This window comes from Archocentrus centrarchus, chromosome 22, assembly GCF_007364275.1.
Source record: "Archocentrus centrarchus isolate MPI-CPG fArcCen1 chromosome 22, fArcCen1, whole genome shotgun sequence".
Lineage (NCBI taxonomy): Eukaryota > Metazoa > Chordata > Actinopteri > Cichliformes > Cichlidae > Archocentrus > Archocentrus centrarchus.
Window position 1 is genome coordinate 18,131,527 of NC_044367.1, and position 15,278 is coordinate 18,146,804.

The window sequence follows — 15,278 nt, forward strand, 5'->3', positions numbered from 1 at the left end:
TTTGGCCATCTTATGTCTTGATTACTGTCAGGAAATCTGAACTGAAACTGATATAGTAGAATCTGATTTTTTATGTTTTAATTTTTGGTAAAATTCCTCATAAATATCTTTTATATTTGTAAATTTGTATTTTGTACTTGGTGAGGTTACTGTCAGCTCTGTGTTCAGTGGTCTGCTGTGCTTCCTGTTCAGCAGCTGCAGTCAGTTCCTGCTGTAACAGCTCAAGTGTCTCTGTAGTCTGACTGAGGGAGGTTTTTGTACGACTACAAATCACTGTGTGAACACCCAAGCACTGTTTATTTCATGGAGACTCTGACAGTAATAAACTGCTGCATCGTCATTCTGAACTCTACTGATGGTCATCACAGCATTCACTCCATTTCCTCGGCCAGAGAATCGAGAGGAAAACTCACTTGTGGGATTCTGACCCAGTCTGATCACCAGCTTTGGAGCTTCTCCAGATTTCTGCTGATACCAGTGTACTCTACTATCTTTATCTGATCAAACAGAAACAGCAGGCTTGGTCCTACAGGTCAGAGTGACAAAGGACCCTGGAGTAGATGTCACTACTGGAGGTTGAGTCACAGTCACCTGACTGCTGCATCCTGCACACAAAAACAAATCATTCATTTATCAGCAGAAATAAATTAGAGAATCATGTTTGAAATGTTGCTGAGTGAATAAACCTGTGAAACCTCTCTATTTCTCTGCTCTCAGCACACTGAAAATAACACAGCACCGTGGCTGGTATATTTACTTTTTATTTTGGTATCAACAAACATTCTTTTATTGCTGTTTTAAGTAGGGATGGCACGATACCACTTTTTTATGTCCGATATTTTACATTTGGATATCGGCCGATACGATATAAATCTGATACTTAAAATTGATCCAGGCATTTAAAAACATTAAAAAAAACAGGAAGTCAACAGTCTCTCACACAACAAAATCAAAGTCTTTTAGTTGTCCCACAAACAACACTAAGGACCAGGGCAGACAGAGCTTTTTAGGCAGTGGCACCAAAGCTCTGGAACTGTTTACCACTCCAGCTCCATTTAGCTGACTCTGTGGCGTCATTTAAAAAATAGTTGAAAACTTTTCTGTTTAACCAGGCTTTCTGGTTTCTGACTTTGTTTTTATTCTTTTTCTTTTAATATGGTAATGTTATTATGTTTTTAACATAGTGATTATGGGGGGGGGGGGGGGGGGGGGGGGGGTGATATTGTGTTTTAATTATTGTACAGCGTCTTTCTGTCTGTGAAAAACGCTATATAAATAAGCTTTACTTACTTACAACAATAACTATCACCTGAATCCTGTTGCATCTGTGTGAGAAGGTGATGCATTGGCTTATGGCATGTTGCAAATTTCATTAGGGCTGCAACTATCGATTATTTTAGCAATTGTGTATTCTATTTATATTGATTACCCAAGTAACTGGATAAGAAATGCTTTTTTCATATTAACAGTTCATCTGCATATTTTAACTTCTGTACTGCAGTTTTTCTCTGTGTGAAACAAACAGGGTGGATGGAGCAGCTACAGAGTTCTCTTTTCTTCACTTACTGATCAGGTGGTTGATGAAGGACCTCCAGCTGTTTCCCAGTAAAGGTTTAATGGAGGTTACAGGGACGAAAAGGCTTCTTTTGGACACTAGAAAAACATTTCCTTCCACTCCATCCGAGCTCACGGGCTCCGCCTCTTTGCACTTGTGCAGACAGACTGCACATAAATCAGCTGACTGCTGCTGTTGCCTCATCAGTGTTTATGTTGAAAAACTGGGGGCTGCGTGAGTGTAATCTTGTAATGCTTTATATTCACAAGCATTCTCCTAAATACGTTTCTACTGCAGGTCTTTATTTAGTCACAAATCAGGGATTAAAGTATCAAAAATATTTTGACGGGGAAGGGGTCCTTCCGGTACCGGACGGTCACCAGTGCTAATAGCTGCGCTCGCTAGCAGTATGTCCGGGAGCTGAAGTAGAGAAAAAAACAACAGCTGATTCTCAGCACAGCAAGCACAACACACAAACACAGCAGAGAGTGGTGGAGGTGGAAAAACATGTCAGCGATGATCGCTCAGTGTCAAAGGGAATCCGTCGCAGCGACGGAGAACTTCATAGAATCTGAGGAGGGTTTTTTTTCTAACTCCTGATGCCCCACTCCATTCCAGTAGGTGGTGGTAATGCAGCTCTAAGCTGGTTTGGTCAACCGCAAACCCACAAGAAGAAGAAGACGACGGACCCCCGTAATGCAGCTAATGTGAGCGAAACGTTATTTAATGTATCGGATTACATTTTTTATTTCTTTCCGATATCCGATCCAGTAATTTAGGCCAGTATCGGACCGATACCGATAATAAATATCGGATCGGCGCATAATTCATGATTTAGGATGCATTTATTTTTATTTTTTTGTTTCAGTAGATTCAACTAAAAACAATAGGATTATTTTACTGAAAATCAGCTTTTGTTCTTCAATTCTTCCATCCATTTTATTCCATTTATCCTTTTCAAACATTAACAATTTCAAGTCACTCTAGTTAAATCATCTTCTGCATTTAATAAGGTGCAAACTGGAATGTTTTACTTGAAAATAATTCATTTTCAATGATTAGATTTTTGTTCAGAGTGCAGAGTGACTTTGTTTGGCAGCCTAATGAGTTTATATCACTGTGGAGGACTTTTGGTGGTGGAACCAAACTCTGTATTGTTGACTGTAAGTACCATAAAGTTTTACTTTGCACAATGTGTAATATTTAAGTAATGTTATAAAACACTGAACAGAACTTTGATCAAATTCAGTGACTACAGATTTTTAAATCCAGCAAAGGTTCAATTCCATTTTCAAGACCCAACAGAGACTGCATTTCCTGACGGTTCTCAGGAGCAACCACCTGACCCTGCTGGTGTCCTTCTACCTTTGCTCTGTAGAGAGCATCTTGACTTACTGTCTGTGTGTGTGGTTCAACAGCTGCACAGCAGCAGACAGAAAAAACACTCCAGCAAGTCACCAACATGGCTCAAAAGATGACAGGCTGTTTCCTCCCCTCCCTCCAGGAATTGTTCAATGCCTGCTGCCAGAGGACGGCACAGAACATCCTCCAGGACCCCTCACACCCTGGACGCTCTTTGTTTCAGTTACTGCCATCAGGCAGATGCTTCAGGACAATAAAGGCCAGAACAAATAGACTGAGAAACAGCTTTTATGCCAGAGCCATCATTGAACTGAACTCTGTGCAGTACAATGGAAGTGATGTGGGGTAGTAGTGCTGAGTGTGTGTGTGTGTGTGTGTGTGTGTGTGTGTGTGTGTGTGTGTGTGTGTGTGTGTGTGTGTGTGTGTGTGTGTGTGTGTGTGTGTGTGTGCGCGCGTGGGTGCGTGTGCGTGTGTGTGGGTGTGTGTGTATATGTATCAGAGCTAGATTCTTCTCATTTTAATTTATTATTATGTATTAAATTTTATTAATTATTTTATCACTCATACTTTTATTATTTATTGTCTGAGGCACCTGGAAGGACTGGAAGGCATTTGAAATTTCGTTGTGCAACTTCCATGTACAATGACAATAAAGATTCTATTCTATTCTATTCTATTCTATTCTAGTTTGTATCAATATAGTATGGATCATGAAGCATAACCTTTTTATTAATAAATCATGAAAGTCTAAAACCAGTTCATTCTTATTCACGTATATATAAAAATTTGCAAATACTATTAATATCTGTTTCTATCAGTGCACTTACTCCAGTAAGAGACCTGCTTGTGAATTTTTACTCACGTTAATTTATATGTAATTAAGTTAAAAATGTATAATCAAAGCTGTGTACTTTTTTTTGTTTAGATTAAATGTGTTTGTGCTTAATGTGTTCAGTGGACCAGTTATTCTCATCACTCTGCACCTGCAGCCTTCAGCCAGAGTGAAGGAGGTTTTTGTACAGCTATGAATCGCTGTGTGAACGTGTTATCACTATGTAGGCCCAGACAGTAATAATCTCCAGCATCTTCAGCCTGAACACTACTGATGGTTAAAGTGTACTGAGAACCAGATCTACTGCCACTGAATCGAGACGGAGTTCCTGAGAAGCGAGTTGATGTGCTGTATATAAGAAGTTTGGGAGGTTGTCCAGGTTTCTGAAGGTACCAACTGAGATCAGCACCAATATCTGAACTCCCTGTGGCACTGATGGTCACAGTCCCACCAAGACTGACAGACTTGGTTTTGTCAGTCTGAGTCAGAAAATTGTTGGCAAATGACTCTGAAATGAAAAATCAACTGATTTCAATGTTGAGAAAAGAACAACAGAAAATATCTCAGTTTAAGTCAGAGAAACTTGGACAGCACAGACAGAATGAAAAAATAATGAAATCAAAGTCTCTCACCCTGAATCAGAAACCCAAACATGACAATCAGAGTTGTTGGAAACATCATCTTGATGCAGTTTTCAGTGTGAGTGAATGAACAGTTCAGACTCTCAGTGACAGAAGAACTTAAACTCTGAGGAGCAGTGAGGCATAAAAATCATGCAAAACACATTGAAGGAGGCAAACACACATCTACACATCTGTTCTTGTGAAACAGAAAAGGCAGAGCTGATATGACAGTTTATCACCTGGTGACAATCATTCAAGTTTATTTTGAATAGAGTTGGAACACAGTGTCCCTGTTGAAAAGTGTACTACATGTAAACTCATCATGAGTTTAAAAATTTAGAAAAGAGGAAAATAAACGTATCTAGCATCAGTATCTTTTGAGTCACAACTTGAATTTCCCCTTTCCAATGATAGGTTGATAATAATGAGAGTCAACATGTCATAAGATTGTTGTGGTAACGTATGGCATTGACAGGTAATGCATCATCACAGTAGAAACATTTTTCCAAGGACTTCTTTTTCTTTTCACCCTTTCACATCAAAAATACTTGAACCAGTAAAGGCTCCAAAAATTTGACTCCCCGGCTAAAACCTAATCTGATGACACTGTTTCTCTCATGCTTATAGCCACAGGGATGGGAAAGTGGTCCCCTTCATCCCTAGTTTCTCTTTTTCCACTACAGAAGGCATGTTGGTGGGATTGAGGAGATCCTCAGTTGAACTCAGCAGCACTCCATCCCCACTGTGGAGATTAGATTAGACAGATTAGATAAAACTTTATTAATTCCGTTAGGAAGATTCCATGAGAGAAATTAAAGTTTCAGTAGCAGCTTTTACAGGTAACACGGGCACACAACACAGCAGAAATCACAATACATAAACACATAAATAAATAAATAATAAAACAGGTATTTCTTTATCTTTTATCATCATGTGCATCCTAAATGCACAAAGGAGCGTTACCGCAGATCCTTCCTCCCAGCAGCTGTAAGACTTTATAACCATCACTGCTCCCAACAAAAACCACAATAGCCTACACAATGTAGGATAATATATAATAATAATAATAATAATAATATACTGTAAATAGTCCGGCACATCATGCACATTGTATATAGTGTTATTATTATTAGTAGTATTAAGGTTAATATTGTTTGTTGATTTTATATATATTCTTTTCTTAATAGTGTGAATTATTATATCTTTATTTATATTTATAATAACTGCGGCTGCTGTTACACCCAAATTTCCCCTCTGTGGGACAATAAAGGCTGTTTCTTCTTCTTCTTCTTCAGTCTTTTAGTCCTACACTTGGAAAGGAGCAGTCTGACACTGAACAGACTCCTCTGGTTACTGATCATCCATAATGTCCAATAGTTTGTCCGTAGTCCTCTTCTCTGCCACTGTCACCAGAGTCCAGTTTCATGTCGACCACAGAGCCAGGCCACCTGATCAGTTTGTCCAGCCTGGATGTGTCCTTTCTGGATATGCTACCCCCCTAGCACACCATGGTGAAAATCAGGACACTCGCCATAACAGTTGAATAAAACATCTCCGGGAGTTTCCTGCAGACCACAGCCTCCTCAGGAAGTACTTCAAGATTTCATGCAAGGTTTGGGTACATAGTCCAAGGTACTTTTAGCTGTCTACAGCCTCCACCTCAACTCCCTCAATTAGTACCGGACTTCCTAAAGTCAATGACCAGCTCCTTGGTCTGTGAAGTGTTGAGCTGCAGGTGGTTCCTGTGGCACCAGACAGCAAAGTCTCTCCTATACTCCTCCTCTCTGTCATCCCTGATACACAAAACAATGGCTGTGTCATCAGCAAACTTCTGAATGTGACACAGCTCAGATTTCTAGCAGAAGTCTGCAGCGTACAGGGTGAAGAGAAGCAGAGCCAGCACTGTCTCCTGAGGTTCCACAGTGTTGCTGATCGCAGTGTCAGACATGATGTTTTTCAGCCTGACATACTGTGGCCTGTCAATGTCTTAGCTGGAGATCCAAGTGACCAGGCAGGGGTTCAGTTTCATTATGGCCGATGCGACAATTAAGTCACGTTTTCAGCATGAGGACAATAATACCCCACAGGTACACAAACGCAGCAGGAGACAGATTCATGTTTCCTAGCTGGAAATATAGGCACTATTTTGAGTTTGTGTCAGCTAAAGATGACAATAATAAGGTTGGTTGTGTACTCTGTGCTGGCAACAATGTGCTATCTACGTCAAATTTGAAGAAACATTTGGAGTCGCTAAGTCCCACCAAGAATTTTTAGGAGTCTGTGTTATTGTGCCTACATTATATTCAGTCCAGTGCTTTTTGGCCACTTAAAATATCTTTATAGAACTGTGATGTTATATTTGTTGTAATTTCTGCAGCCTTCTTAGCCAGATTTCTGGCTAAGACGTTTTTAATGTCAATGACAGGTTTTACCTTAATATAAAAGTCACTTTGCCAAAAATTGATTGCAGCTTCTACCTTATGATAAAAATGCTGTTTCCTGATCAAAAGTACTTCACATCATTCGTGAGAGAAATGTTTGACACACGTTTCACAGATTATAGGTCAACAAGTCATTTAAAACAGTTTAAACACAGACCATCACTTTTTGGCAAATCACCGGCAGCTGTTGAATTTAACTAACTTGTAATATAACTTAGTTACTTCTAGATTAAGTAATCAGTAAAATATATGTTACTTTTTAAGAGAGTAATCAGTAATGAGTAATCAGATTACTTTTTTAAGGTAACTATGCCATCACTGCTCATTACACACTTAAGCATCCCAAGCCTGTCCGGCATCCTCTCCTTTTCCCCCCTCGCTCTCAGTGTTCAAATTAATATTATGAAAGGAATTTAGATTTTGGCTGTCACAGAGCATTCTAGTGGGCAAATAGAGCAATTCAGTTTATGCATTATCGCTCTGACAACGATGGTGACCGAGCACAAACTGACTTTTTCATCTAATTTTTCATTAAATCAAAAAAAAAAAATAGTTCGTGATTTAAAGGGTTACTAATGATACATTTGGTATTAAATGATTACATTTTTAGAACTCACCAGCAATGTTGCTGAGTGAATGAACCTGTAAAACAGCAGCAGGTCAGAGTCCAGATGAGGATGGTGATGAGAGTCATGGTGTTGTGGTTTCTGCTGTGCTGACTATAAACCTTCTCAGTTCAATCAGCTGATAATGCACAGCCTCCTCTCTACGAAAACTATTCCTCTGCTCTCAACACACTGAAAGCAACATGGGACACAAATTGAGAGAGAATACTGATTGGATTTACATGAATTATTATTACATTATTATGATCTTAACTGAGTACAGGAAAATATATCATAAATGTGATTCTTTTAAACACCTGGATTGAAATGATTCTTTGGTTGGTATGTATATATTTTACTTTGTTAGATCAAAAAACACTAATATATTCTAACTTTTATTATTGTACTTTTGTAATTAAGGATTTTTTAAAAAATGTTTTAAAACTTTTTTTTTTAATGACCATTTATTAACAACTTTTAAGATGAAATCAATTTTGTGTCTCAGTTTCAAAAACTTGAAATGAAAATGATGAAAATGGTCTTAAATTGTGGGATAAATCAAAGCTATTTGAATGCAAACAGTTTTTTATCTGACTAAAAACTTTTAAACTGTTCAGTTTTACCTGGAAAAAACTTTATTTTCAGTATTTAGATGCTTGTTCAGAGTGCAGGAGGTTTTTGTACGGCCACTCAATGAGTTTGTATCACTGTGGTGGACTTTTGGTGGAGGAACCAAACTCATCATTCATTGTAAGTATCTAAATCTTCTTATTACTGCAACATATTGTATAATTATTATTTAAAATACATCTTCAGAAGATAATTAAACAAGAATTTATTTCAGGTGTTTCATATGATGTGGATATTTGTTGGAGTTTAGTCATTGTGGCTGATGCTGAAAATCTGGCATTAAATACATTTAAAAAAAATGTTACAACATAATAAAATAAATGATTAATGAGTATTTAAGTAATGTTTAGATTAGATACTTATTTTTTTAATTTCAGTTTTTCATTATGTTTTTAAGTGAATATTTTTTTACAAAGTCTGACACTGAAAAAATGAGTTTAACCTTTACCTTTTAATTTTTTTACATTCATCCAGGTTGGATAAAACTTTCACGTTTTTACCTAAAAAATAATACATATATAGTTATATACGAGTTTTTGTAATTTAACAGTTGAGTTCACTTTTCGTTAGTTACGTAAATGTGGTGAAAAGGAAGTGAAACAAACAGATGACAAAGTCCAGCTGTCTGTTTTTTCCATCAACAATAAAATTGTAGTAACAAAATTTTTGCTCTAAATTATCATAATGTTTACACAGATTTACAGTTTCAATTTAATGTAAATGTGAAAATAGAATTTTGTAATATTAGTTAAAGACTTATGTTTTCCCATTTACAACCATCTCTCCTCTGTCTGATGACAGTTTCATGTGCACAGTTATTCACAGTGCTGTTAACCTTGGATCATAACTGTCTCACGTTCAGCTGTCTGATACTGAAAATATAATATGTGGAATCTGACTGACATTTGGGATATAACATTTTATGATGTTGACTAAATTAATTGGTTTTCATATAGATGCACTTTAACGGTTGAGTTTACAGTTCGTTAGTCTGATGTGGTGAAAAGGAAGTGAAACAAACAGATGACAAACTTTAACTTTTCCTGTACACATTTTGTTTTTATCATTTAGCAGAATAAGTGTGTGAGGACATTTACTGTTTAGTTATACTTTGTTAGGGCCTCATATCCTCCCATTTCTCACCTACTCATTCTGATCACAGTATCATCACACAGTTAATCCACAGTGCTGTGCCATATTCTGTATCATAACTGTCTCATGTTCAGCTCTCTGTCCTACAGTGGAAGTTAACCTGCTCCTCGTGTTTCTCTGCTCTCCCCTCCAGCTGGCCCCATGGTCAGACCCTCAGTCTCTCTGCTTCAACCCTCCTCTAAGCAGCTCTCTGGGGGCTCAGCCACGCTGGCCTGCCTCCTGACCAGCTACTCTCCTCAGGGAGCTGAGGTGATATGGGAGGTGGATGGCACACAGGTGACAGAGGGAATCCTGATCAGCTCAGAGGAGGAGAAGAGTGGACGCTACAGCAGCAGCAGCACCCTGACACTGAGCCAGGAGAGCTGGATGAATGGAGATCTGTACTCCTGCAAGGTCATCCATCATGAGCACACACAGTCCCAGTCCCTCCGTAGGAGCCAGTGTGCAGGGTAGAAGGGCTGCTGAATCTCAGGACAGGAGCTTAGTGTGAGAGAGCAGTAGGTGCATCCCTGCTGCTCTAATCAATCAGTTTTATACTTAGAGAGGAAACTAGAGCTTTCTGTGTGAGAGAATAACACTGCTGTAAAGTGTTTATAACAACAACATGAGTAGATTTGAAGCTAGATGTGGGTATGCTTATTAATGATTGATGTTTGATTGATGTTTGTTTCAATAAAGCTTGCAATGATCAATATTGCTCAGCATTTGTTTTTTTCATATATATATATATATATATATATATATATATATATATATATATATATATATATATATATATATATATATATATATATATATATATATATATATATATATAATATCTATCTATTATATTATATTATAGATATATATAATTATATGTAAAAATATATATAATTGTGAAAGATCTCCAGTCCAACGGTTGTGTCAGCAAGGGCATCTGGCCTGAAAAACTGTGTCAAAGCAAATACATGGTGTAAGGGAGCAGGTCTCTCATTTAATTTTTTTTTTTTTAATTGACCAGGAAGACAATAAAGAGTTAAATATCTCCAGATCTTATTCTTGCTGAAGAATGAATTAAAGAAGAATAAATTAAAACTAAATTACACGTAAGTCTAGAAAAAAAAAAGTTTAACTGGTTTTAGCATGGTTAAAATACAACATAAAATGTATTCTTACTTAGGGAAATCATATTCAAATATTTAAATCAGTAACCTCTACCCAACATCTACTCAGTTCATCTAAGAATGTAACTTTAGTAGGAATTATTATAATTTTAAGAAACTGAAACTCTTTTTCAGTAACTTCTGTGGAATTTAAAATCATCAGTCATCATTAAAACCAGGGTTAAGTCTTGTGGTGCTTTTACCTGATGACACAGAGACAGTGAAGTCACCGCACGATCCCTGAATGCATATTTTTCTGTATCATCCCAGTGATGCGTTCAAGGTTCAGATGCAAAGTTGTGTTGTTGGTACGTCAGCATCTAGCAACTAAGAAAATCATCAACTCCTTCACTGGCTTTACAGCTCAGAGAGAGAACGTCTGCTCCAAAGAAACAGCCTTAAATACAGGAGACTGAGTCACAGATGGACTGGCATGTGATCCTAGGGATTAAAATATGTTGCTTTAATAAAATGACAGCGTGATGTAAAGTACAATGGAGCAGAGATCAGGTATTTGTTTGAGAGACACTGCTATAAAGAGTTGACAGCAACAACTTAAAGAGTGATATGTGTCGCCCAGCATGTGTCGTATCTGTAACCATCATGCTGATTTTTTTTATGTTTTTGCTCATAAGGCTTGTCATCATAAATTATGTTAAAATCTCTGTAGTCTCCTGTTATGCTGCGTGGGAAGCTAATGACTAACTTATGCTGATAAATTTTCTTTTCAAATGTATACTAAAGGTGACAAATCACATTTATAAAGAACATTTTTTTGTTGGTATTGTTTAAATAGACAACTTTTTTCTTATTACTGTCATTTGCTGTCATCTCATGGTGAGGTTACTGTCAGCTCTGTGTTCAGAGGTCTGTGTCAGAGTCTCTTCCTCTTCAGTAGCTGCAGTCAGTTCCTGCTCTAACAGCTCAGTGTCTCTGCAGTCTGACTAAGGGAGGTTTTTGTACGACTACAAATCACTGTGTGAACACCCAAGCACTGTTTATTTCATGGTAACTCTGACAGTAGTAAACTGCTGCATCTTCAGTCTGAGCTGCACTGATGGTCATAGAGAAGTCAGAGCCGCTTCCACTGCCACTAAATCGAGCTGGTGTTCCTGACTGAAGTGTTTTTGCATATCTTATTAGGAGCTTTGGAGTCTGTCCAGATTTCTGCTGATACCAGAAAATATAGTCATCATCATCAGAATCTCTGTAAACATCTTGGTTAGTCCTACAGGTCAGAGTGACAGAGGATCTAGGAGTAAATGTCACTACTGGAGGTTGAGTCACAGTCACCTGACTGCTGCATCCTGCACACAAAAGCAAATCATTCATTTATCAACAGAAATAAATGAGAGAAAAAGCAGCACATCATGTTTGAAATGTTGCTGAGTGAATGGACCTGTGAAACAGCAGCAGGTCAGCGTCCAGATGAGGATGGTGATGAGAGTCATGGTGGTTTCTGCTGTGCTGACTGACAGATCTGAGTCCTGCAGAATTGAACTCACATGACTATAAACCTTCTGAGCTCACTGGAGGATCAGCTGATGATGCAAAGCCTCCTCTCTATGGAAATGAGTTCTCTGCTCTCAGCACACTGAAAATAACATGTAACAACTTTTGTTCTTCAATTCTTCCATCCATTTTATTCCACTTATCCTTTTCAAACATTAACAATTTCAAGTCACTCTAGTTAAATCATTTAATGCATTCAATAAGGTGCAAACTGCAATATTTTACTCGACAATAATTCATTTTCAGTGATTAGATTCTTGTTCAGAGTGCAGAGGGACTTTGTTTGGCAGCCTAATGAGTTTATATCACTGTGGAGGACTTTTGGTGGTGGAACCAAACTCTGTATTGTTGACTGTAAGTACCATAACGTTTTACTTTGCATAATGTGTAATATTTAAGTAATTTTATAAAACACTGAACAGAACTTTGATCAGATTCAGTGACTGTAGATTTTTAAATCCAGCAAAGGTTCAATTCCATTTTCAAGGCCCAACAGAGACTGCATTTCCTGAGGGTTCTCAGGAGCAACCACCTGACCCCAAATCTTCTGGTGTCCTTCTACCTTTGCTCTGTAGAGAGCATCTTGACTTACTGTCTGTGTGTGTGGTTCAACAGCTGCACAGCAGCAGACAGAAAAAACACTCCAGCGAGTCACCAACATGGCTCAAAAGATGACAGGCTGTTTCCTCCCCTCCCTCCAGGAATTGTTCAATGCCTGCTGCCAGAGGACGGCATAGAACATCCTCCAGGACCCCTCACACCCTGGACACTCTTTGTTTCAGTTACTGCCATCAGGCAGATGCTTCAGGACAATAAAGGCCAGAACAAACAGACTGAGAAACAGCTTTTATGCCAGAGCCATCATTGAACTGAACTCTGTGCAGTACAATGGAAGTGATGTGGGGTAGTAGTGCTGAGTGTGTGTGTGTGTGTGTGTGTGTGTGTGTGTGTGTGTGTGTGTGTGTGTGTGTGTGTGTGTGTGTGTGTGTGTGTGTGTGTGTGTGTGTGTGTGTGTGTGTATCGTAGCTAGATTCTTCTCATTTTAATTTATTATTATTTATTAAATTTTATTAATTATTTTATCACTCATACTTTTATTTTTTATTGTCTGAGACACCTGGAAGGACTGCATTAGAAGTTTCATTGTGCAACTTCCATGTACAATGACAATAAAGATTCTATTCTATTCTATTCTATTCTATTTTAGTTTGTATCAATAAAGTATGGTTCATGAAGCATAACCTTTTTATTAATAAATCATGAAAGTCTAAAACCAGTTCATTCTTATGCACGTATATATAAAAATTTGCAAATACTTAATATCCGTTTCTATCAGTGCACTTACTCCAGTAAGAGACCTGCTTATGATTTTTTACTCACGTTAATTTACATGTATTTAAGTTAAATCTGTATAAACAAAGCTGTGTACTTTTTTGTTTAGATTAAATGTGTTTGTTCTTAATGTGTTCAGTGGACCAGTTATTCTCATCACAGACCAACACTCTGCACCTGCAGCCTTCAGCCAGAGTGAAGGAGGTTTTTGTACAGCTATGAATTGCTGTGTGAACGTGATATCACTATGTAGGCCCAGACAGTAATAATCTCCAGCATCTTCAGCCTGAACACTACTGATGGTTAAAGTGTACTGAGAACCAGATCTACTGCCACTGAATCAAGACGGAGTTCCTGAGAAGCGAGTTGATGCATCATATATAAGAAGCCTGGGAGGTTGTCCAGGTTTCTGAAGGTACCAACTGAGATCATCACCAATATCTGAACTCCCTGTGGCGCTGATGGTCACAGTCCCACCAAGACTGACAGACTTGGTTTTGTCAGTCTGAGTCAGAAATTTGTTGGCAATTGACTCTGAAATGAAAAATGATTTCAATGTTTCAATGTTGAGAAAAGAACAACAGAATATTTCAGTTTAAGTCAGAGAAACTTGGACAGCACAGACAGAATGAAAAAATAATGAAATCAAAGTCTCTCACCCTGAATCAGAAACCCAAACATGACAATCAGAGTTGTTGGAAACATCATCCTGATGCAGTTTTCAGTGTGAGTGAATGAACAGTTCAGACTCTCAGTGACAGAAGAACTTAAACTCTGAGGAGCAGTGAGGCATAAAAATCATGCAAAACACATTGAAGGAGGCAAACACACATCTACACATCTGTTCTTGTGAAACAGAAAAGGTAGAGCTGATATGACAGTTTATCACCTGCTGACAATCACAAAGTTTATTTTGAAATAGAGTTGGAACACGTTGCCCCCAGCTGGCAAAGTGTACTACATGTAAACTCATCATGAGTTTAAAAATTTAGAAAAGAGGGAAATAAATGTATCTAGCATCAGTATCTTTCTAGTCACAACTTGAATTTCCCCTTTCCAATGATGGGTTGATAATAATGATAGTCAACATGTCATAAGATTGTTGTGGTAACGAATGGTATTGATAACATTGACAGGCTATGCATCATCACAGTAGAAACATTTTTCCAAGGACTTCTTTTTCTTTACACCCTTTCACATCAAAAATACCTGAACCACCAAAGACTCCAAAAATTTGACTCCCCGGCTAAAACCTAATCTGATGACGCTGTTTCTCTCATGCTTATAGCCACAGGGATGGGAAAGTGGTCCCCTTCATCCCTAGTTTCTCTTTTCCCACTACAGAAGGCATGTTGGTGGGATTGAGGAGATCCTCAAAGTTCTCCACCACCTTCACCTCAGTTGAAGTCAGCAGCACTCCATCCCCACTGTGGAGATTAAATCAGATAAAACTTTATTAATCCCTTTAGGAAGATTCCATCAGAGAAATTAACGTTCCAGAAGCAGCTTTTACAGGTAACATGGGCACACAACACAGCAGAAATCACAATAAACAAATATATGAATAAATAAATAATAAAACAGACAGGTATTTCTTTATCTTTTATCATTGTCTTTTAGTCTTGTGAAGGAGCAGTCTGACACTGAACAGACTCCTCTGGTTACTGATGGCAGTGTACAGAGGGTGACTGGCATCATCCATAATGTCCAGTAGTTTGTCCATAGTCCTCTTCTCTGCCACCGTCACCAGAAAGTCCAGTTTCATATCGACCACAGAGCCGACCCACCTGATCAGTTTGTCCAGCCTAGATGTGTCCTTCCTGGATATGCTGCCCCCAAAGAACACCACAGTGTAAATCAGGACACTCGCCCTAACAGTCTGATAAAACATCTCCAGGAGTTTGCTGCAGATGTTAAAAGACCGCAGCCTCCTCAGCAGGGTTATTATAGTTGAAAACGAACGAAATAACGAAAACTGAAATTGAAAAAACATTGTCATTAACTGAAATAAATAAAAACTAAAATTAAAAGGAAAAAACGATAACTAACTAAAACTGTATTGTGAGTTTAAAAAACTAACTAAAATTAT

General features: G+C 38.0%; 3 gene segments (V, D, J or C); 1 reads left to right on the plus strand and 2 right to left on the minus strand.

Moving 5' to 3' along the window:
* Positions 1 to 3,889: 3,889 nt before the first annotated feature.
* On the minus strand, positions 3,890 to 4,447 carry LOC115772749 (Ig kappa chain V region 3547-like). The segment is given in 2 exon segments: positions 3,890 to 4,257; positions 4,382 to 4,447. Coding segments are annotated over 2 exon segments (417 nt in total).
* A 3,582-nt stretch (positions 4,448 to 8,029) lies between these two features.
* Positions 8,030 to 9,877, plus strand: LOC115772152 (Ig lambda-1 chain C region-like; the record flags this gene model as incomplete). The annotated part of the segment is given in 2 exon segments: positions 8,030 to 8,168; positions 9,334 to 9,877. Coding segments are annotated over 2 exon segments (459 nt in total), but the record flags the coding sequence as incomplete, so codon positions are not given.
* Positions 9,878 to 11,317: 1,440 nt separating this feature from the next.
* LOC115772750 (immunoglobulin kappa variable 4-1-like) lies at positions 11,318 to 11,809 on the minus strand. The segment is given in 2 exon segments: positions 11,318 to 11,652; positions 11,745 to 11,809. Coding segments are annotated over 2 exon segments (387 nt in total).
* Between the last annotated feature and the right edge of the window lie 3,469 nt (positions 11,810 to 15,278).